Source organism: Aspergillus melleus (assembly GCF_016097325.1).
Source record: "Aspergillus melleus strain CBS 546.65 chromosome Unknown contig3, whole genome shotgun sequence".
In the NCBI taxonomy this organism is placed as follows: Eukaryota; Fungi; Ascomycota; class Eurotiomycetes; order Eurotiales; family Aspergillaceae; genus Aspergillus; species Aspergillus melleus.
Window position 1 is genome coordinate 3,199,574 of NW_025763372.1, and position 23,567 is coordinate 3,223,140.

The 23,567-nt window shown below is 50.0% G+C and overlaps 7 protein-coding genes and 1 non-coding gene across 8 annotated transcripts; 3 read left to right on the forward strand and 5 right to left on the reverse strand.

Annotated features, from left to right (window-relative positions):
* Positions 1-1,139: 1,139 nt before the first annotated feature.
* Positions 1,140-2,699, forward strand: LDX57_006168 (uncharacterized protein; the record flags this gene model as incomplete). Its single annotated transcript, XM_046087860.1, has 1 exon — positions 1,140-2,699. One exon carries the CDS (start codon positions 1,140-1,142, stop codon positions 2,697-2,699), a length of 1,560 nt encoding a protein of 519 aa, XP_045943828.1.
* Positions 2,700-2,962: 263 nt separating this feature from the next.
* On the forward strand, positions 2,963-3,033 carry LDX57_006169. Its single transcript has one exon. It is a non-coding gene; the product is annotated as a tRNA-Gly (tRNA).
* A 374-nt stretch (positions 3,034-3,407) lies between these two features.
* Positions 3,408-5,591, reverse strand: LDX57_006170 (phosphate transporter; the record flags this gene model as incomplete). Its single annotated transcript, XM_046087861.1, has 5 exons — positions 3,408-3,892; positions 3,984-4,894; positions 4,955-5,286; positions 5,347-5,454; positions 5,529-5,591. 5 exons carry the CDS (start codon positions 5,589-5,591, stop codon positions 3,408-3,410), a joined length of 1,899 nt encoding a protein of 632 aa, XP_045943829.1.
* A 1,010-nt stretch (positions 5,592-6,601) lies between these two features.
* On the reverse strand, positions 6,602-7,260 carry LDX57_006171 (ceramidase; the record flags this gene model as incomplete). Its single annotated transcript, XM_046087862.1, has 3 exons — positions 6,602-6,752; positions 6,807-6,924; positions 6,993-7,260. 3 exons carry the CDS (start codon positions 7,258-7,260, stop codon positions 6,602-6,604), a joined length of 537 nt encoding a protein of 178 aa, XP_045943830.1.
* A 1,745-nt stretch (positions 7,261-9,005) lies between these two features.
* LDX57_006172 (uncharacterized protein) lies at positions 9,006-9,875 on the reverse strand (the record flags this gene model as incomplete). Its single annotated transcript, XM_046087863.1, has 1 exon — positions 9,006-9,875. The coding sequence occupies one exon, from the start codon at positions 9,873-9,875 to the stop codon at positions 9,006-9,008; it is 870 nt and encodes a 289-aa protein (XP_045943831.1).
* A 1,659-nt stretch (positions 9,876-11,534) lies between these two features.
* Positions 11,535-12,710, reverse strand: LDX57_006173 (class I SAM-dependent methyltransferase; the record flags this gene model as incomplete). The annotated part of the gene is made up of 1 exon (XM_046087864.1): positions 11,535-12,710. The coding sequence occupies one exon, from the start codon at positions 12,708-12,710 to the stop codon at positions 11,535-11,537; it is 1,176 nt and encodes a 391-aa protein (XP_045943832.1).
* Positions 12,711-15,860: 3,150 nt separating this feature from the next.
* LDX57_006174 (SET domain-containing protein) lies at positions 15,861-18,062 on the reverse strand (the record flags this gene model as incomplete). Its single annotated transcript, XM_046087865.1, has 6 exons — positions 15,861-16,226; positions 16,365-16,926; positions 16,985-17,211; positions 17,259-17,687; positions 17,747-17,815; positions 17,865-18,062. The coding sequence occupies 6 exons, from the start codon at positions 18,060-18,062 to the stop codon at positions 15,861-15,863; spliced, it is 1,851 nt and encodes a 616-aa protein (XP_045943833.1).
* A 2,909-nt stretch (positions 18,063-20,971) lies between these two features.
* Positions 20,972-23,084, forward strand: LDX57_006175 (anion exchange family protein; the record flags this gene model as incomplete). The annotated part of the gene is made up of 7 exons (XM_046087866.1): positions 20,972-21,075; positions 21,128-21,483; positions 21,532-21,707; positions 21,758-21,961; positions 22,014-22,157; positions 22,231-22,654; positions 22,780-23,084. The coding sequence occupies 7 exons, from the start codon at positions 20,972-20,974 to the stop codon at positions 23,082-23,084; spliced, it is 1,713 nt and encodes a 570-aa protein (XP_045943834.1).
* Between the last annotated feature and the right edge of the window lie 483 nt (positions 23,085-23,567).

A 23,567-nucleotide genomic window follows, 5' to 3' on the forward strand; every position in this document is an offset into this window, starting at 1 on the left:
GGTGAACCACGGAAAACAGAAGGAGATGGGAAAGGGCTTGCAGGCTTAAATAAGATGCGCTGTCTGTCAACCCCGCTCGTCGTACAGGTCATACAGAGCCATACTGGATCCTCGATCATCCTCGGGTGGAGTGCCTCTGTTTGGAGCTGACGAGCTGTGCTTGCAGAGCTGCAGCATGCCTGCTAGTTTCGTCTGGCCGTCTTCGGCCTTTGGTCAGCTCTGGGGGGGATTATGTGGGCCGGGGTCGGAGGGGATGTGGGTCTAGACCTTTGATTTCTGCATGATTTGATTGTCATCTACTCCGTATAAGGTGCAGGTGTCTGTAAGTTGTAACACGCAGATTGTCCAAAAAGACTGCCCTCCAGCCGATTCGAACTGCGGCCACATGCCCCGTGACCGTGGAGACCTCAGGCACTAAGGCACTAGTGTCTGCCGATCTCAGGCCCCCATCGCCCTCGTCTCCACCGTTCTTCCCCCTTTTCCATTCGACATTTCTACCGGAAGATTGTTCCTATCCGCATCTCCCCTCTATACAACAAGGGTCGGCGAATCACCTGCGACTTCTCATGGACGCGTTATGGTCCTCCTGCAAGCATGCTCCATCCACGGAGTCTTTCCGAGCCAGATCTGATATTCCAGTGGTTCGCGAATCGTGAATCTCCCAGCTCCGATAGTTTCAGATCGCGGTGGCTCCATGGGACGGATCTTGCCTTCTCCACTATCTGAGATCTGCTTCTGCTCGGTTACCGAGCTGCGTTCAAGTGCCGTAATGGCCAACGGCCTGCAACAACGTGCATGCAGCAATAAATGCGGGATTGCCGTCACGGCAGTTACATAGCTCGCACGAGCAGTGCATGGCATAGATAATCCGCCTATCGAAGCACCATAATGCATATAGTCAGCGGTTTGGTCGATGTCCGGATAATTTTCCTTACATCATGGCTCTCAAAACTCTGGGACACCCGACTCTTCAGGCAAAGATCGCCATCAACAGAACCTGACTCGCGGCTAGGTCTGTCAAATCGGGGTGGTAAAAGTCTCCATCCTTCGGTATAAATGGTCAAGGCCCGAGGTTCTGGAAATTTGAAAGAAAAACTTTTTTTCCCTTGCTCACTTGCTTTTGTTCATCAGCCGTCAACATGCTATACAAGAAGCTACAATCCTTGGCTTCGACTGCCGCAGCAGCATCTCTGCTGTCTGCTACTACTGCACAGGCGGGAAACTGCTCCTCTGGAGGCATTGCTCCTCCTGTGATCCCCGAGGGTCGCGTTTTGAGCCTTTCGGCGTCGCCCGTACGGAACTACCAATCTGAGGACTCGACATTGAACTTCTGCAATGTGACCGTTACTTATACCCACCCGGGTAAGGATGACAACATCCACGTCACTGTCTGGCTTCCCCTTTCCGGCTGGAGTGGACGACTTCAAGGCTCCGGCGGTGGTGGGTACGCCATGAGACACGACGACAGCTACCTCGCAGAAGCTGTGGCGCTGAACTACTCGGTCGTGGCCACAGACGGCGGTCACGAGGCGGTCTCCTCCGTCTCGGAATCCTGGTCCCTGGACGCCGACAACAACGTGAACATGGCCCTGCTGGAAGACTTTGCCTCCATTGGTCTGAACGACGCTGCGCTCATTGGTAAACAAATCACCCGCAGCTTCTACGGACACGGCCCGCAGTTCTCCTACTGGAACGGATGCTCCACCGGTGGCCGACAGGGTCTCATGCTGGCTCAGCGCTATCCCACCGCATATGACGGCATCATGGCCGCGGCCCCGGCCATCAACTGGCCAAGCTTCCTGGTCGCCGAGTACTGGCCGCAATTCGTCATGAATCAGCTGCAGAACTACCCCGCCAAGTGCGTCACGGACGCCATCACCAACGCAACCATCAAGGCCTGCGATGGCCTCGACGGTGTCACTGACGGCGTCATCTCCGCCCCGGACCTCTGCCGCTTCAACCCTCTCAAGCTGGTCAACTCCACCGCGAACTGCAACGGTACGCCCGTCAAGATCACCCGCCGTGACGCCCTCGTCGTCCAAAAGTCCTGGGAGGGTCTGAAATCCGCCAACGGCTCTTCCCTCTGGTACGGCCTCAACAAGGGCACACCGCTGTCCATGGGCGCCTCCAGCCTCGCCGGAACCACCTGCGACACGCCCTCGTCCAACTGCAGCGGCTCCCCCTTCAGCATCTCCGCGGACTGGATCAGCCGGTTCGTCCTACAAGACCCCTCCATCGACCTCACCCAGCTCGACCACCACGACCTCGACACCATCTTCGCCTCCTCCAAGGCCCGCTACAACGCCATCATCGGCACCGACAACCCCAACCTTTCGGCCTTCAAATCCACCGGCGGTAAAATGATCACCTGGCACGGTCTCGCTGACCAGCTGATCTTCCCCAAGGGCACGGAGCACTACTACCGCCAGGCCGAGGCCCTGGACCCCGCCCTGCGCGACTTCTATCGCTTTTTCCCTGCCCCTGGCGTGAACCACTGTCGGGGCGGCGAGGGGCCTATCCCCGTGGACCCGTTGAGCGCGGTCGTTAAGTGGGTGGAGCAGGGCGTCGCGCCGGAGTCGATTGCCGCGAAGGCGAGCGATGGCCGGCGGAGGAATCTGTGTCCATGGCCTCTTGTGTCGGTGTATAAGGGAGGTGATGTGATGGAAGCGGAGAGTTATGCGTGTGAGGAGAGTTTTTAGTCGGTTTGTTGGATGGAATGGATGGGTTAAGGGTTTCGAAAAGGTTCTGTCAATGATAATGTATTCTATGATATCTTAATTTTCTAAATTTTAATTCTGTCATTTGACTTCTCTTGCTTCTAAGTTCTGTGGACACTCTATTTCAATCTACTACAAATGTCACCCGGATTGTGTTCTTGCTCACCCCAAAGCCTCGTTGTATACTCTCAAACATTTGTGTTAATAATTATAATGTTAAATAAGGACCGAAATAATATCAGCTAGCATCATTGGTCTAGTGGTAGAATTCGTCGTTGCCATCGACGAGGCCCGTGTTCGATTCACGGATGATGCAATTCTTTTTTGTTTTTGTTTCTTGTTGTTCGATGGTATCCACTATTTCCTCACCCAGTCTTTGATGCTTTTTGGGAAATGGTCTTGCTGGTTGCAAAGGGTCACTGGCCAATTGATCAATAGATGAGATTACTTATTTATATCAGTATTGACTATATAGTTATGCCGGATATATCACCCGATGCAATATCAACAGAAACCCAAACCCAAATATATACACAAGATACAATACGACCTACCAATATATACCTTTCCCGAAAGGTGAACTCCAATCCTCATCCAGCCCAGCCCTATATGTATACCATGGAGTATCAGCGAATATTCACAAAAGCCCAGCCCAACCCAAAAGACACAATAAGTAGTAGCCAACAATAATTACACTCCTCCACCGAAAAACGGCGACGCCCCGGCACTCCCAATCCCCCCAGACGCAGAGGAACCCCCCAAATACCACCCCGAATAAAGACTCCTCTCGCCCATCCTCCCCAACGCAAGAACCTCCAACTCAACCGTCTTCCCACCCCAAAATTTGCCCCGCCTTTTGCGCCCGGTCCCCGCACTCATCGACGTCGTCGTTCGTACCCTTCCCCCACCACCATCCGCCCTTACCTGCACCGCGGGAATCCAGAAGTGCGTGACCGCGGCGCCAAGAACCATGCATGCGGAGAAGACGATTAGGATCCATCCGTGCCGGATGGTTGGTTCGTCGCCGACGCCGGTGCCGAAGTTGTAGTAGGCGGAGAAGATCTGTACGAGGATCGAGCCGAGTTTTCCGGCGCCTGCGCTGATGCCGTGAGCTGTTGCGCGGTATCGGGTTGGGAAGAGCTCGGAGGGGAGGATGTAGGTTGTTGCGTTGGGGCCTAAGGTTTTTGTTAGTCGAGGGGTGGGGGAGGAGAGGAAGTGAAAGAGGGGATAGATGGAAGGAACTGGGAGGGGATAAATGGGCTTTACCGAAATTGAAGAGTGCCTGGCCGATAATGTATAATGCTACCGCGACGGGACCTTCTTTATGGACGGTGATGAACATGGTACCCAGGGCGATAAAGTGGGCGGCTAGGGCCAAGAAGCCAAATTTCTGGAGTCCGGTTCGGTCGAGCTTATGAATGATTAAGATCAGGGCGAGTCCGCCGAGGAAGCTACCGCTGTTGAGGATGACGAGGGCATGGGTGGAGCTGTTCAGGAACATGTCGTAGAGGTTTGCGCCGGGAGAGTCGTCCGTCTGCCAGGGGGGAACTTGTCCCGTGATATTCAGCGAGCCCCAGGTTTTGGCGAGGAACTGGGGACTCGATAGCCCGATGCCGTAGAAACCAAAGTCTAGAAGAAGCCAGGAGAGAGAGGTCCCGGCGAGAGTACGCCAGTTGCCCTCTGTCCAGAAATACTGGATGATGTCGCGGCGGCTGAGACGCCAGTGGGAGTTGAGGGTGGCGGGTTGAAGGAATTCAGTCTGCGAGGGAGATCGACCTTCGTCGATGGACTGGTTGGTGAGAGATATAGCAGGGAGAGGGAGGTGGTTCCAGCTGTCTTCTGTTTGGATAGATGGGGAGGTGAATGTGGAAGAGGGCTCGTTGAACAGGTTGGTGGCGTCGAATTCGGCCTTCACGGGGTCATCTTCGACTTCGAGGAGGAATCGTGGACTTTCGGGGATGGCGAATCGGAAGAGTGTTGCAATGACGCCGGGAATCACACCGATCCCGATGACCCATCGCCACATGATATCAACGGTGCGAGTGAGGTCGCCGAATCCTTGTTTCTTGCTGACTGCCACAACGACCAGGGAGACGAGGTTCCCTGCGATTTGGCCAAGAGGTTGCATAAAGAAGACGGTGGCTAGCATGCGCGCGCGATGTTTTGTGGGTGCGAATCTAACCGTCAGTTAGCTTGGAGATATCCCAGACCAAGGACAAGATAGAATTTCGCCATACTCCGATGTGATCACAGCACTAAGGGGATAGTCCGCCCCTACGCCAATCCCGACGATTATTCTCCACCAGATGAGCCACGAAAAGACATCCATGCTCTGGTGTTCGCCGTTGGAAGACATCACCACCCCCAGGGTTGAGATGATCATGAGCACCAGCTCCACCCCGTACATCTTCTTCCGCCCGTTGCGATCTGCCAAATATCCGAACATCACCTGTCCGAGGAGTGTGCCACCCAGCGTAGCGATGTTGATATAGGTCTGTCTCATTGAGGATGTTTCTTCTCTCCAGTAGACGTAGGCGATCATCGGGAGGGCCATATTACTTGCGAATAACTGAGCAGACGAAACCATTAACAACCAATCCTCAGCAGAAACCGATAAAGAGGAACATACCGTGTATCCGTCGAGAAAGAACCCAACCCCAGCCACAAGTACAACAATCCATTGGAATGATTGCCGATCTATCGTCTCGTAGATTTGTCGCATGCGGACGCGGCGATCCTATCCAAAACCAGTGTTACCTCGGAGAATAAAAACAGACAGACAAAGGAAAACGAACAACAATGGGTGAGTACCTGTTCATGCTCGAAATCCCGAGCTCGATCGGTCTTGTATAACCTCGTGCGAAGCTTAGGCATGATGCTGTTTTGAGGCTATAACGAAGTATACACATTCATGTCCGATGGAGTATCCGACGGAACGAATCCACAATGAACATGATGTGGATAGAGCCAACGCAAAGAATGCAGACGATGGATCAAAAAAGGACGAGAAAGAATAAGCGAGGAGAGCAAGCCGGGGGCAAAGAGAGGGGAAATGAAAAAGGAAAAAGGATAGGTATAAAACGCGATGGAGGGTGGCCTGGTCTCTCAGGCCGCATGATTGGAGGGGCGCACCAAACGTGCGGCGTTAGCGCCCGTCCGGTGGGTCCTCCGTTCAGGCATGCAAGGGCCACTTCTTCCCCCACGTGCTGCTCTCCTGACAGGATGATTGATAGTTGATTATAGTTGATCTCGAGGGATCAGTTAGCCCACTGGATGGTCTGCCCATTCATGCCTGTTAATATCACGAAATACGAAGCTCCACTTGCTCGTGCTCGTCGCTTGTTCGGGCAAGTTGAATCCTCGTCCGTGTGGCATGTCAGAGAGAAGCATCGCTGCACATGTGAGCTTGCAGCCTTGTCCACGGTTTCATAGGGGTTGCCCCGTAACCAAGGCATTTAGTATCAGCATAAAGTAATAATCATTCGAACCATCGTATAGCAAGCCTTGGCCGACTTTGATTAGGGCAACCAACGATACTAACCCCATTTAGGCGTTATCACGTGCACATTTCGAGATGTCAATGGAATTGGTAAATCTACTCAACGTATATATAGTCTACTTCGATGTCTAACTCAATTGAACGTACATCTTATCTATCAGGAAAGCACGGGTGAAGGTTGGGGTTGAAAGCCCCACAATTGACGAATCCAACGGTTCAAGGATTGGAGAAAGTGACACCGCAGCAGACACCGGTGACAACTTGTCTCTATACCAAACGTCCATATTGTCTTCCAGCACATCCAAAACTCAATCGCACGTTTCCCGATGAAGAACTCGAGCATAGATGCACGACTTACGTTCTTTCTGGGAAGAGCATTCCAACATTAGTCCCGCTTTGCCGTCCCCACGAGCCTCGCCACGGCCGGAAGAGGCCAAGCAAGACGTTTCGTGGCGTCCTTACCCACTTCACCCGAAATGATCATATCTATAATCGCGACGGCAATATAGCCACCAGTGGCAGTAAAAACATGCCACCTATTCGATCGATTTAGAGTCTAGCCCCAAGTTTCAACGGGGAAAAGAACCTACCATCCATGCAATTCGAACAAGAATGCCCAAGGCAGGCCAACGAAATGTCTCGTGCTGGTCAAGAACCCACAAGCCCAATCGTCAATCAACCACACGAAATAACCAAATGCAAAGCTGACTGAATAGATTGATTAATTGATCGTCACTTAATGCCCCTGTAAAAAGATTGGTCGACAGAAAACTTACAGCAACCAAACATAGCTATGTTCTGAATATTCTTCCTCGCCACCGGATCTGGAACTTGCTGGGGAATGAGCTTCAAAGTCCGCGTTGCGATCAAATACACCGCCAGCCCAAAGGTAACAGCGTGGAGCAGGAATTCATCCATAACCATATGCACGACCATGACGATGGTGAAAAGAAGCGAGAGAAGGACCCGCAACACGCTGGTGTACTGCGGAGGCTTCTGGAACGTGAGAATGCGATAAACCAGCGGCGTGGTTAGGAGATGCATGGAGAGTTCATCCGCTGGGGATAGACATTAGAATACCGCGTTCAACTGTGAGATACACGATCGGCAGACAACAGTCCAGCTGGACTTACACATCTGAGTATGATATTTCAGCGTCATATGGTAGCCAGCCGAGCAAATACCTACTCCGATCAACCCGCAATAAGGGATCGATCGGGACCCGGACTGGCCTTTCCGGTGAAGTTGCAAAAGGCCATAGAGTCCGAAAAGGACTGGAAAAGGGGTCAATTGCTGGTCGAGCGAGTTGTTGACAAGACATCTGGCAGCTTACCATAAACAAAGCTACTTAGAGTGTTGATAAACTCGCCAACGTATCGAGTGATCACATAGTCCTTTGTTACGCGGTGGATGGTTAGATGAGAATATAGGGAGGGCTGTGCTGAATTACCTCTTCGCAGAAGCTAGAGCATGGTTAGTGAGTGCCCAGTGCTTATAAGAAGATTGGCGGAAATGATAGATTCAAACCTACTTCAGATACGAGGTCTGGGGGCCCCAGAAGGGTGACACAGGGGAGGAAACCATGCTAGTCCGGGTGCCGCGTGTGATGTGCACAGGTGGCAGTTCCGAAGGGAGGTTGCCCGCCGCGGTCAATTTCACTAGTGCCTTGCCCGTCCACCGCCCTCAACGCGCTATATCTGCTACTGTTGAGCATAGACATGCTCTTTCGAATTCTGTCCGATTGGAAATAAAATAAATATGCATTAATGATAACAACAAGAATAATATCATTCCATTTCCCAGCAGAGAGAGAATAAAACAACCTAAACAATTTGTTTTATTGTTTTGGTGTGCCGAGCCTCTTATCAGTGCACCCATCTGTACCAAAGTTTGGTGAGTTCAAACTATACAAATTACATCTCCCGCCTCACAAGAACAAGCAGATGAATCCATATTCCAAGGTGCCTTTACCAAGCTCTGTTTACTTATATATTGCTAGGTGACTCCCAAGCAACCAGGCAATCACAGGCCCAGGCCCAACCCCCCGATTGGCCCAAACGCAGTCGAGCACTGTAAGTGTTAAGTGCTAACTGCATTAGCTCCCGCTTCGCGGGTCCGCAGCACCAATTCCTCCTCCACGTGCAGCGACTCTGCGGACCTGAAGCTCTCGCCTGCCCGAACCTCTCTCGCCAAGGGGTGATGCGACCCACTTATCACGAACAATTTCACTCCGGAGGGATGTTTGGACTTTCTTGGAAGGGGGGGGGGGACGGTGTGTGATTCATTATGTTGTGAAAGAAAGAAATGAGCACTGTACTAGAGCGCTATCACGCCATAGAGTGGCTCAGTAAATTACGGGGGTATATTCGGTACATTATTCGTAGACAGGTCATTTTGAGAGATGGCACGTTGTGACTGCCACTGAGAATGTTGGTTGTCCGCCCAGGTTCTGGGTTGAGTCTGGTAGGCAGTAGCGGGCATTTGAAATTAGTTTGTATGGTCTGCCACGAATTGGCAGAATGATTTGCGATCTGATGAGTGTTAGGACCGTATCATAAATAGAGACACAGATAATTGAGAGGATAATACCTTCATCATCTAGAAACTGAAGCTGTAGTGTTTTCATCTGAGCGAGAAGGTCAAAGTTAGGCGATAACTGCAACACTACTGGTCGCCCAGCCTTCTTTCCTGGATTTACACTTTCAATGCAAGTCACTATGTAAATGGATCAGCGCTGTCAGCAACTTTCTTTCACAAAGATCAACATACCCGGTATTGAGATATAGCGTTTAAATTCCTTTCGTTGCGAATTGGCAAACAGCAATATCACCTGCTTGCCATTCGGTCCTTGCAAAATGCGTAAATTCTGACTGATACATTCCTCCCCGCGGCCCTTGGATTTTGCCTCTGCAATCCCGGCAATGAAGACCAGCCTCGATGCCAGGATCAGTTCTTGAAACTGAACGCAGTCTGTGCTGGAGATTAGCACGGGGCGCTGTAAAGGCCGGATTCCTCTTACCGTTCCAGTCTTCGAAGATATACGATATTTGGGTCATGAAAACGGTGTGTGCTGTCTGAACGGTCTGTTCTTCTAGAAATGATATTCGAAGGGATGCTTCGTTTGGTAGCTTGGGGTGTTCGAGATGAGGGACAGGTAGTCTCGTCGTGTGAACTATGGGATGATCGGTTAGTTGGTGACTCCCAAAATACTTCGGTAGGATGCACTCACAGGTATGAACGAAAGGAGTTTGCTGGCCAACACCCCCGCCCAGCTCCAACGACTTCAAGCTGCCCCCCGAGTCTTTGCGGATGTCGACATATTGATATCGGAGTCGAAAGACTTTGTTGTGTCGCACAAACGAACTATAAGCAGAGCTATATGAGACACCAACCAGATATCCAAGATAATGTGGCAAAACATACATAGTCACCGCAGGGCTAAACGGCAGCCGAACCACCTCATCATATAAAGAATGACACGACGGCTGCCTCGACCGGGATCCCGGCGACGAGGTGACCGGACTAGGCGGAGGGAAAGGAGGATTGGACGTAAAGCTCAGAGTTCCCGAGGACTGGGTGGACGACGAGACGGTACTTTCGCGACGCCCCGGAGGAAGTGGCCAGTCGTGGGCATCGAGGAACGAATGCGGGCGGCTCATGATAACAGACTCCAGGAACTTAATATGACGATGATAAGAATTGACGGGGTGAATTGATTGACGATCTTGCGGATCCGCCCAAACTGATCGTGATCGACATGCAGGGGCAAGACACTGACAGGCTGTCCGTCATTCTTGTTCTTATTCTCGACACCGCCAGAGTTCATCGTGAAGGGCCATTGTATTTTTTCTTTCTTGTTTATTAAATTCCAAAGGAGGGGGTTCGGTCTTTCTAATTAAGACGATGGATTTAAAATAGCACCACGAGTCAATGGGGAATGGGGACGGACCGATAAGAACGTGGCCATGACCGGCCCATTGGCGCGAGTACGTCGCAACGTGCGCAAATGGATGGCTCCCATTGAAGGCCTGAGATGGCCGGTGGGGAATGGCCGGACAATCACGGTTTCGATGGCCAGGATGAGTCTAGCGAAAGGTACTGACTTTCGGAGCATTGTTTTATCGAGCTTTCAGCGAGCACAAAGAATTGAGACAGCATGATTCGGAGAATTAAGCTCGCGTCTCGTGGCTGTAGTTAGATGCCAGTCGTTAGTAGGTAGTTGGTACGGAGGACCTTGGAGAATAGACACGGAGAACGGAGTTACGGAGATGGCCCACCCGAGACTCGCAGCCCAAACACATGACCCAACAGTAGCCCAGTAGCCCAACGGATGGACCAACTCACAGCTCATGGTTCGCGTTACCTAACGTTAACGGAGGTCCAGTTCCATGGTTCCCTTCTTTTTCTTCTTTTTCTTCTTCTTTTCTTTTTGTCAGCTCCACTCGAGCTCCACTCGATTAAAAACCCTTCATGAAATTAAAGGAGTATCATTAGTCTATAGTATGCATCTATGGACAACCCACTCTAGTAATATGGGTATCCTGCCGTCGTTCACAAACCCATGACGATATGCAATGCAAAGAAGATATAACAAACAAGAAAAGCGATAACATCAACAATCGACCGGACAAAACTTGGGGTAGAAGAAAATGCAAGGACTATGAGGACCACTCAGTGGCCATTGGCGGGGCGGATCTAACCGGATAGTCGACAACATGGGCTGGAAAGGGCATTAACCTAGACATTAATACGCTTTACCATGCTGCGCTGAGAGTAGGTTGATCCAGAAGCCTTAAACGAGATTAGGGTATGTAGGCTATGCGGTAAGGATATGGGGTATAAACATCTTTAAAGAACGCCATGTCAGAGACGGATCGGCTGGGTATCCATGATGAAAAATGGCCACACTGCACGTGGCGAATGCAACCGGGCGGAAAGGACCAGATGCTCACCTTCTGGCAAACAATCAAGATTTCGCAGAACAGGGATGGACTCTGGGAAAGTAGAGTGCTGCGGCCGGATGCGATGTGGAGGCAGGCTCATAAAGGTAGCGACGAGCTTGGCAGACCACACAGGAACGAGTAGTCGAATGGACAGATGATCATGTCCAGCCAGTGGACATGTAGCACCATTGTGGTGTCAGTCGGCTGCTCTTCTCGATTTCCTTCTGACCAGAGAGGATGCTGTGTTCAGACGGACGTTGAAGGAACACAATGACAGGTCATTCACCTATCCTCATCCGGTTGACCCCCAAAGAACCCAGAACTACCGGTGCCTTAACATTCTTTCCTCCAGGTCCATCCTTGTACGACGCCTTCTCATTGGAGGGGCTTCTGCGCAATGATGCGGTAGCTCGTGGTCACCAGTCGCATTTTGTCCATCTTGACGAACGCCTCGCCATCCAAGCACAGACGGTTGATCAAGGTCTTAAAATGCCGGGGAAGCACGTGGGTCTTGACCAATCCTAGGATTACCTGTCGCATGGAACGAAAGTAGAAATCCACCTTCTCGATCAGCGGTGACTGCAACCCACCGACGCTAGCGTTATCCGATCGCGTCACCGTGAAACCGGCATCGGTCAAGGCCTTTTCTAGACTTTCGGGAGTAGGTGTTCCCACGGCCCCAATGAGCGGCTTCACGCGACGCATGAGCTCGGCGTGTTCGGGATTCGACGCGTCATATTCCGGAAAGCTGACCCAATCGAGCAGGGAGATCTTGGCTCCGGGTTTGACGACGCGAAAGACTTCGCTAAAGAGACCGGGAAGGTCCTTGCATAGACTCAGGGCTTGGATCTGGTAGAAGGCATCGAAGGACTCGGATTCGAAGGGAAGAGGAAGACTGTTGAAATCCTGCACGACAAAGGTGTTATCCTTGAAGCCACACTCCTCGTTGTAGGAGCGAGCCTGGGCGATCTGGTTGGGATCGATGTTCAGCCCCGTGACTTGGGCACCGGAATATTGCGTCATGTGCGCTGCGACGCGGCCGCGGCCGCAACCCAAATCCAACACTTTGTCGTCCTTCTCCAGCCCAATGTCCTCCGCAATCGACTCCTCATACAACAGCTGGTTCTCCAACACCGTCGCCTTCTTACTCATGAACGGGGGGATGTACATCTTTTCGACGTCGCCTAGCGCGCAAAGGTGGTTCAACACGCCATAATACGCCTTCAGGCAATCACCGACTTTCTCCTGGTAGTTGGGACCCAATTCCTCAACCATCTGCTTTTCGTCGGACCAATCAAGGTTATAGATGACGTAGGACGCCATGAAGTCATCCACTTGCTTGGGAGTCAGGTTCTGCAGATATCGGAAGGATTTCCAGAAAGTTTTCCATCGCTTGGGTGACGCAGAATTGTGCAAATCCGGAAGGCTGCGCTGCGACGATGAGCTGGTCGCGGCCAGCTTCTGCTTCTCGTTCGCAATGGCATCCATCGAGCTACTCTCGGAGCTCCGCCCAGATTGGCGCGACGCCAAGACCGTTTGTTGAGCTTCCATTATGATGTCAAGATGGGAGATGTGGTCGAAGGGTAAGCAGCAAACAGGAGGTATCGAGTATCAAGAAGATTGAAGCTGTTTCGGAGAGCGTATGAATGATACCGCTGCTAATGAGAGAAAAAAAGATCAGGTCATACCAGGACAGCGATCTTTTTTTCAAGAAGAGCGGGGCAAAGCGCAATTTATAAGCGTCACAAAGAGAGAGAGAGAGCGAGAAAGAAAAGGAAAAGAAAAATAAAATCCTTTTATTTTTTTTCTCTTTAAGGGAGTACCCCCTCTAGGCCAACGGCCCTGAGCGGCGCCGTCGGGGGGGATCCTAATAATATTGATTGATTTGCCATATGACTTGCCATGGGAGGTTTAGTGATGGTCACGGTGGATTGTTTTGTCACCAGATCTGGCAAGCATCGGATCAATCGGATGTGGCAGGCGCGGTCGAGATGGAGCGGCAAGAGACGGCAACGGGGGTCGCCGGATCTGGTTCTTTTGCTCTCTCGATAGTGAAAGGATTGTGCTCCTGGCGATGAGTCAAGCCTGCCGCTGCCACCTCAGAACCCGGTTCGTTTCCCCTCTTGCTTACTCCTTGCTCAGTACTTACGGTGTACTGAGGAGTTGTTTCACCATCCCTGTTACCGTCCACTCTGCTCGTATCAATCCCTGTTTGACAGTCAACCGCCAAGCTGTACGGAGTAGCATCTACCGGACGCAAGTACACGCTTAGCTCATTGCTTGCTTGCTGGTGGTTGGATGTAGCTACTCCGTACATTTAGCGGAATTAGTATTGACTATTGAGCCATATGATTGCTAAGTACCTCGACTAGTCCTCCGACTGCAGCTCCACCCTTAGTATAAGTGACGAGAGAGTGAGCTGATCCATTGAATAATGAAAATCCATCGTCATTGAGCATGGAAGGGCGCGGGCTTGGCGGTCAATGCTTGATGCGCGACTAATTAACTGATTAAGGGACCCCGAGAAGAACTAAGATTAAACACCAATCCTTGCCCTATAGGGATGCACCGGCTCGGCTTCGGCGCCGCTTTTTTTTTTTATTTTTATTTTTATTTTTTCTTTTATTTCTTTCTTTCGTTCTTCTTCGTTAAAGGCCCATTGTGCTTAAATCCATGGATCTCTTTTGGAACATTTCTAATTTCTTTTCCTCTTTTTCTTCCATTATTTCCAGCGGCTCTGACGGCCCAGACAGGCTGGATCAGGCAACTCTGCCCGTCTCTCGGACGTTGGAAGCCGAACCGTCCGACCCACCGGGAGGAAAAGGCTGCCATCCGTATCCGTATTTCCGCTGATGCAATCATCCTCGAGGATTATCACCGTTACAACCGCCATAACTTAGCATTATGATTATTAATGTTATGTGTTGGGTTTCCGCTCTTCGGCCTTTGCAAGGATTTCACAAGGCTGCGGACAAAAAGTCCGACCGGCCTCCCCCTCACTAATGATATTCCTCTTGTCAAACGTCATCCGGTTGGGGTGGACAGGTTCTTTTGACGATCACGATATCATTAACCGTACCTAGCGCTCGTGCCAGCCGATCGTCCGCAGAGTTTTCAGAATACGGCCTCGTTGGAGTTACCTCTTCCAGAATGGATTGACACCCCCAGATATATAGTGTCAGCCCTTACACACGGTCCTCCGCTAACTTGTTCGTGAACTGGATGGCCACGTCATGAGTGGAGGGACCGTGTGTAGCAGCCGATATGACAGAATTCGACTCACACGACAGCCGATCGTCTTGCTGAAGCCATCCTCGCAACACCGGATCCACACCGGAATAAAGTCCGATTTAACTCTGTTTTCAATTTTAACATCTGGGTTTTCCATCAAATTTTCCTTTTTGGGGCCATTCCATGAGTCGTGGATCTGACCGTGTTGCACGTGACTTCGAGCCCTACTTGCCGCAGCATAATTTGCCACTTCCGAGGCATCGGTTGTCGACGAAATGGGCTTGCAAGATTCGCCTTGAAGGCGGGCAGGATCGAATAGAACCGTTATGGACGTCCAAATAAGCTTATATTTAAAGTCAGCTTCCGCTAAACTCCCAATCGACCCTGAACTGCTCCATCTGGACCCTGGTGGCGATGTTGCTGGATCCACTCGATCTAGGCAGCAGGGTTTATCAGTTCTCGAGAGACGAACTACTCGGGGGTGGCGATGACAGGTCTCTTCTCCAATCATAGCTGGTGATGGACTAGAGGGTGCGGTTGACAGGGGGCTTAGTCAATAGCATGAATAGTATTTCGTGAGGTACCGGTACTTGTTTCGCCGTGTCGATCTAGGCGGGCTGGGATGTATCTCCGGTACATCCTGGCCAGCTCAAGATAGTCAAGGGCTGTAAGAGGGGCAGCTAGTTGCCCGGAGGAGAATTAGCACTGCCGTGGTGGTCTGCTGATGGGTTGCACGAGCATCCCGTTATTGGTGGATCTGTGGATGCGCGGGACCTGACTCGCCTGACGAGGCATTCCTCCTGTCATGGCTCATCTGGTCTTGTTAAATTATCTAATCTGACGTGTGCACGCGATGTAAGACATGCAACATGCCGAAGACGTTGGACCAGTGGGTTACACAATCCTGTGCGGATCAGCAGCACATTAAACAGCCGGTGCGAGTTGGGACACGGGCTTTAATTTCAGGCAGCTGCTGCTCTTCTAATTCTTTTTCATGCTTGTTATCCTCAATCGCTGTGATAAGTAGATAGTTGACTAGGGTTCTTGTGAATCTATCTTCACCCAGAACTTGTCATCTTGATATATGGGTATCAAGATCATTCATTCATTCATAAATCAGATAAAACCACATACAACCCTTAAAGCATGGTCTATTGTAGCCTAAATAACAAAGTCCATCGTCCCATAAGTCTGACCTGCCAGACATGTGACCTGTGTCACCCCTCCCATTTCGTCTCCCGCATCACGCCTTTTCTTCTATCCCTCTTCCCGCTCTTCCATCATCCACAACCACCAACCATCTCATCTCGCATCACCCACCCGGCATCCCATACAGGTCCACGGGTCCGTATCGCCAGAGGAGAAGCTAGTCTAGAGATTATGGAGGGAGAAACATGGAGTGAGCGAGCCGCTGCACGTCGTGACTTGGTACCCGACCCGTCCGGACTCGCTAATAGATACTCACCCGTTCTATATGTCTTTCCTTCCAAACCTCTCCTCTCGTCTTCCGCTAAACCGACAACAAACCTCCCCACAAAGACACCTCTTATCCAACTGATGCCAATACTGATTTGAATAGTCTACCGTGATCTCGCTTCCCGCCACCACGCCCCGCGAAACCACCACGATGCGCTCCTTCCCGCGCCAGTAGAATCGCTGAAACTGGCTGTTCGGTCGACACGAGTGATTGATGAAGCGTGTGAAGTTGCCCATCTGACCTTGGTAGATCTGGTACGTTTGCTTCTTGTGCGAGCCGCCCTGCATCACGTCCATACCGGAGATCCCGTTCGTTATGAGGCCGATGAATTCGCCGATGGCGGTGCCGCGGTCGATGGACTATATTGAATAGATGGGGTTATTCATGGGCTCATTGGCTCGGTTCATTGTATTGGACCTCCGACGGGAGTTTCAAGGACATGGTGGAGGTGTGGGAAAGCTGGTACAGGTTGCAAGCAAGGAGAAGGGAGGACATACAGTGCGGGCTACGACGCCGTTGTTCTTGCCGCTGGTCGTGTGAAACAGTTGTACCGGTATCGAATCACGAATGCCGCCTAATAGGGTTGGGAAGCAGGTGCATTGGTTCTTCTCGATCTCGTCGGACTGTCGTTGCTTGCAGACGGGGCAGGTCTCGGGATCGAGACCGGGGACCTGGCGTGGGTCATCGGTGCCGAACACTGTATAGTCTATGACACACTCGTCGATGAATTGATACTGGAATCCGTTGGGTAGGTTAAGGTGAGCGTATGTCGAAGCTATTGGGACCGCCGGTTCACCAGCCACCGTGACCCATTCGTGAGGATGACCGCAGTATCGAGGTGCTTCGACCTGACCGATGACTTGCAGGAGGTCTCGCCATTCTGGGTGCAGAGTGTCAGCCGCAAGTTCAAGACTGCATTTAATATGGCGCAGGCGCGTTGAGAGTCCCTCTCCAAACCCCGTGCGGTATTTGCAGAATCGGTAGACTCCAACACTGGCGAAGATCAGACTGGCCCATCCCCCGGCGTCTTTGATCTCCTTATAACCGCGCCAGATTGCACTGAATTGATAGGTCAGTACTTAGGAGAGTGATGGGTCAACGAATAGACATGACTGACATCCGATTTCGTAGGTTTTTCTCTTTCCACTTCAGCACGGCACAAGCTTCTTTCAGTGCTATCATTCGAGACTCCGTGATGGACAAATTCTGATTTTGAAGCCGAATCACGGCGATGCGGGCCTCGTAGCACTCTATCCAATAGGCTTGCACGATCATTTCCAAGGCCCGAGACGACTGGCTTTGGTTGGAGTATTTTAAACACAGCGTGTTGACAGCGCGGAAGACCTGTGATTGGTTAAACGGGAAGAGCAACACAGCATCCATATACATACATCTCCACTAACTCCAGTACGGATATTGATACTCGGCTCTATTATCTGTTCATCACCACATACGGATGGAAGCCGGCTCAACTGCACAGGCGAGAATACCTGACGCCATATGCCAGATATGAGTTTATCAGTTGACGTAGGCTCCATTACTGGAACAGAGCTATCTCGTCCTGGCTTTTTGCGCTGTGGGAATCCTGTGTCGCTATGTACTTGGCGGATTGAGGCTGTTTGTGGATGGGACACACTGCTTCCAGGAACCGAAGTATCTTGGTCATCCTTTTCAAGCTCTTCTTCGTTGGGCGAAGCTATCGACTTGAATGGAGCAAGTCGGAGACTACTGACGGTCTTTCGACGCTTCGGGGACCGAGGGCTAGCTTCATCTACCATGGACTGTGGTGTTAAGGGAACAACACCATCTCTTGATGGATCCTGCATGCTTGGTTAGGACTTGACGATATAGATCAGAGTATGGTGCATATAGCACTTACCACCGGATCTGGGTTTACGGAAGTAAGCCGTGGTGGTACGAGCTTCCCATCATGGAGATCGATACAGCCCTACAAAGTCAGCTAGAACAAGCATACAAGTGGTCATGAAAGAGCTAACCAGGATCAAGGAGCCTCGATGCAAATCGGCTGATGGGACGGTGCAGAGAGAAGCTTGAATTTGCAGGAACAAGTGATCACTGTTCTGACGCAGCTTTGACTCCTCGATGGCCGATGCTAATTGTGGGAGAAAGTCAGGGTTCTGGAGGATACCACAGAGCTGGGAGATTATCCCCGATGATAGTAATGGGTTTTCCATGTCGAAACTAGACCAGAGAGAGTATATGGGCAAGCGAAGATCCACATACTCCGTTTGTCAACGCATACGGAGTACCCTGGATCCAAAATGGGATGGCGAATTCTGCCCGTGCTACGGCACGGGCAGCCTGTAATGGTATTACATCCTTCATCAATATTATCCTCAACTTCCAAGTGCTCTAACCAGAAAAGAAAAGGAGAGATAAACAAGACGTACTATAATAAGCATTATTTAAATCCCCAATAAAATTAAGAAACCTTTCAAAGAGCCGTAAGTGATCCCTAAACTCCTAAGAGCTTCGAAGATACAGTAGTCACATAGTTGTGTACCTAGAAAAGCAGTCCCCAGATGATTGGTTAAAAATAGACCGCCTTAATTCTGCTCAGCAGAAATCCAGTATTCTATTACCTGATTTTCCTTCAGCTATCCTAACGTTTTCAACCACCGAGCGGTCTAAACCCCCGAGCGGTCCGTTTTCTCCACCACCCCCTATCTAATTCAGAACTTCAACTTCGACGCGTCTTTTTTCCACCACTATCATCGGAAATGCATCTTTCTAAGGAGAGTCGAATTCAGATGGCAGTATCTGCCTCTAAATCAAAAAAAATTCGATCAAAAACGCGTACGGCAGATCTATTTAGTGTTTCAAAAACGACTTTACTGCGACGGCTTAATGGAATCAAACCACGATCGGAAACACGCGCTAATGGCCACAAACTGACCGAAATCGAAGAGCAATTGCTTTTAAAGCAATTACTAGATGCAGAGAAGCGAGGATTCCCAATTCGGCCCGAATTTCTGCGTGGAATGGCTCAGGTATTGCTTGATAATCGCCTACAAGACATGTCTGCAGCCCTCGGAATCAACTGGCCTTATAAATTCGTTAAGCGTCATTCTGAGCTTCGTACGCGATATACTAGACGTATTACTTATCAGCGCGCAAAGCAGGAAGATCCAAAGGTTATAAAACCGTGGTTTGAGACTGTACAAGCAACTATTCAAGAACACGGCATACATGAAGACGATATCTGGAACTTCGACGAGACTGGCTTTGCAATGGGACTCTGCTCTACTTCAAAAGTGATTACTGCAGTTGAGCGAAGCGAGCGGCCGCGCAGAGTTATTCAAGGCAATCGTGAATGGGCCACAGTTATCGAGACAATCGGGTCAAAAGATGTATATCTACCGCCAGTTATTATATTGAAAGCAAGCGTCCAACAGGCTGCCTGGTTCCAAGAATCTAAGCTTCCTCGCGACTGGTGGATTTCTACTAGTCAGAATGGCTGGACGACTGATGAAATAGGCCTTCTTTGGTTGAAAAATGTCTTTGAACCGCTTTCTAAGCGCTATATGATTGGTGTTAAGCGATTACTTATTTTTGACGGCCATAGCAGCCATCTAACTGCTGAATTCGATAATTTCTGCAAGCAGCATGCAATAATCTGTCTCTGCATGCCTGCCCATGCTTCGCATCTTCTTCAACCGCTTGATGTGGGTGTCTTTAGTCCGCTTAAGAGAGCGTACGGAAAGCTTCTTGAACATCGTATGAAAGTCGGCAACAATCATATTGATAAAGAAGACTTTCTATCGCTATATCTAGATGCACACAAGGAAGTCTTTACTTCATCTAATATCTGCAGCGGTTTTAGAGGAACAGGACTTAAGCCGCTTAATCCAGAGCATGTTCTCTCTACGCTTACCTTTCAACTACGTACGCCTACACCACCACTAGTTGAAGGCTCAATTTCTTCTGCTTTTCAGACTCCGCAGAATACTCGCCAGCTAGATCGAAAGGTTCGAAGCCTGCAGAACAGCCTTAATAGAAAGCGGCAGCTTTCTAGCAGTCCTATTGCGCATATTCAACATCTTGAGAAAGCGGCGCAAATGGCAATGCAAACCCAGCTACTTTTAGAGCAAGAAATTAGGGCTATACGTGCTGAAAATGGACGACAACGCCAGAAAAAGGCAAGAAAACGTGCTGAAATAGGAAATGACCGCCTTCTTAATGTCCAAAAAGGTGAAAATCGCGTTCAGCAGCTTAACACGCAGCTTAATGAGCAGTCTGCGGAATCTACTCCGGCGCCTCGTCGACGAGCTCCGCAACGCTGTAGTTGATGTGGAACAATCGGACATACAATTCGGAATTGCCCTAGTAAATAGCTATTATTTCATGTATTTTAATTAATCAATTCTAATAGCGTTGGTGGTTTTAAAGGTCGATTTAGATGGGGGTGCGGAAGAAAACGGACCGCTCGGGGGTTTAGACCGCTCGGTGGTTGAAAACGTTATCCAATTTTTCTATAATGTAATCACTCTACAAAAGATGTTAAAAATCAAGAGCAAACTTTGGACCTAATAGACCGAAACCCTTAAATCCCTTAAGAACTCCAGTAAAGATAAGATATAGTAGAGTTGGGTTCCCTATCTCAAAAAAGCAATTTTGAAGCAGGCAGAGCGGATGAGTCAGCGGCCTCTACAACATGACGTTATCCATGTGCACACCAGCATGTTCAAAAACTGCAACTCTATGGGCATTGGTGAGAAATAAGATATAGATTGTAGCCATAGATTGTCCTGTCGAAAACTTCGAGGATCGAGTTTTGGGATTGCTCGGTGGACATGCTAGCAGCATTGCATTCATCATCACTTCCATCCTCTGCTAATAGGCAAATTCCGCGCCCAGCGTTAAGACCAGTGGCTAATGGGATCCCTAAGCGAATTTGATCACCATATAAGACTATAAATGACTCGTCCTTTCTTTATTCCATTTTCTTGTCGATCTGTTCATACCCTACCATCTCACGATGTCGAACACATCTCATCTTACTAGAGAGAAACCCTCCGTTTCCTATAGTTACGACAACCTTTCTGGATGGAAACGCCTACGTCCTTTACGACCATTTCGTGGCATGTACCATGATGTTCGACGGCGACTGCCCTACTACTGGAGTGACTTTTCTGATGCTCTGACCTACCGGACAATTGCCAGCACCATCCGCATGTACTTTGTCAAGTATGTTCTCCCAGACAAGGATGCGTTGAGCTGCTAATAAATGAGGATATAGTATACTCCCCGCTATCGCCTACACATTAGACATGTACCGTCGCACCGGTGAGTTTTATGGCATCAACGAGGCGCTCTTTTCCTCAGCGTTGGCTGCTATGGTCTTCAGCCTGCTTGGTGCGCAACCGCTCACCATTGTCGGGATTACCGGTCTCATCTCGTTGTTCAATTATACAATCTATGACATTGTTACGAGATACGAACCTGCCATTTATCCTAATTTCATGTGCTGGACCGCTATCTGGGCGGCTATCTTTCATTGGATCGTGGCTGTGTGTAATCTATGTGATTACATGCGATATGTGACGGACTTTTCGTCTGAGTCGTTTGGTGCTTATGTCGGGATTATATACTGCAGTAGGTTTTCTCGCAGTATTTTGGAGATAGGATACTGAAGATAAGCAGTCAAAGGAGTCGAGGAACTGGTTAACGAGTTCAGCGAGTACGGATCGGCTGCTGGCTTCATGAGCACCATGATTGCTATCCTGTATTTTCTGACCATTTATGGATTGGAAATGCTAGGGTCTAGCACTATCTGTCGGCCATGGTTCCGTGGATTACTAGCAGACTATGCCTATGTCGTATGTTTTCTGGTCCCCTTCACTTAGCGACCCTAACAAGTTACATCTAGATCGCTACAATCTTTTGGGTAGGCTTTGCCCATATTCCAGGAAATCTGAAATCAACTGGTATCTCCTTCGTCCCCATTACTCGGGCCTTTTATCCCACGCAGCCACGGGGCTGGTTAATCCATTTCTGGGAGCTGGAGGTGAAATGGGTCTTTGCGGCGTTGCCATTCGGCTTTCTAGTCATGCTGCTGTTCTACTATGACCATGTAGGTCTACCATCCTCGTCTCGTCTGCGTTACATACTTACCATCATCCCAGAACGTAAGCAGTCTCGGTGCCCAAGCACGCCAATTCCCCCTCAAGAAACCAGCAGGCTTCCACTGGGACTTCTTCCTCCTGGGCTGCACGACCTTCCTCGCAGGCATCACCGGAATCCCCATGCCAAACGGTCTCGTTCCCCAGGTATACAAACCAATCTCCCATCCTCAAACCCTCCCCTCCCCTCCCTCGAAAAAACAAGCTAACCCCAACCCAGGCCCCCGTGCACACGGACTCCCTCACCATCTACGAAACCAGTCTCGCCATCATCCCCACCTCCGAAGGCGAAGGCTCTGAGCTCCGCCGCCCCATCACAAAAGCCACCGCGGTGGTCGAGCAGCGCATCTCCCATTTCCTCATGGGCCTGGCCATCATCGGCACCATGACCGGTCCCCTCCTTATCGTTCTACACACCATGCCGGCTGCCGTCTTCGCTGGCGTCTTCTTCATCGTCGGATGGGGGTCTATCGAGTCGAACGGGATCCTGAAGAAACTAGTCTTCTTGGCTCGGGAGAATCGGTTTATTCAGAGGGATGAGCCGTTGTTGAGGGTCCGGAAGAGGGGGATTTGGGTTTATGTTGCGTGTCAGGTTTTGGGGGTTGCTGCTTGCGTGGCGGTTTCGATGACGGTGGCTGCTATTGGTATGATTGATCTTCCCCTTTCCTCCTACCCTACCCATGTCTCGATAAATCCCATCTTCTCCCCTCTTTTCAATATCTCCTCAGCCCAACAAACCTATCAAATCCACTAATGTAATATAAACCAGGCTTCCCAATCCTCATAACAGCCATGATTCCATTCCGCGTATACATCATCCCGAAATGGTTCTCGCAATCCGAACTCGACATCCTGGATGACTTGACCGCCAACAACACGGCCGTGTTGGCGAGTTTAGGAGGTCCGCCTAGGTTTCCGGGGGAGGGATATAATCACGGCATTGGTCTTGGTGCTGGTGGAGAGGCTGGCCAGGGACAAGGGGAAGAAGGGCGAAAGGGGCAACAGGAGGAGGAACATTATGGGGTAGAAAGGAGGTATTCGGAGCAGAGGAGGGGGTCGGTGAGGTATCGGTAGCTGGGTTTTGGTGAGGTTGTTAGGGTTGTTGGGTAAGGCTGCATGAATGGATGGGTTGAAGGTGAAGGTGACTATAGAGGGAAGTAGGTTACTTGAATGTGGTTGTATCATCTTGACGATCACGAATAGAGGTGGATATGAAGTTAGATATGATATTCTAATTCTTAGAAAAGAGGACCTTGTCAATTAAGAACACGGAATTCCCAGTTAGTTATCTCATTAATTGTTAACTTTTAACTGTACATCTTCATTCTTCAACGTAATCCCATAGTTCTATCTTTGCCCCATTAATCAGTTGTTTGTCCTTTCAATCTATCCATTCATTCATCCGTCCATCCTTATAATTCAATATATTCCATGAAAGCAAGACAATCATTACCTGGTTTTCGGTTCCTTCTCACCTCTGTACACCTTGTATACCTGTCCTCTCTCATTCTATTTCTCTCGAAACCATCCATCAGATCCCAGACCAAACCAAGCTAA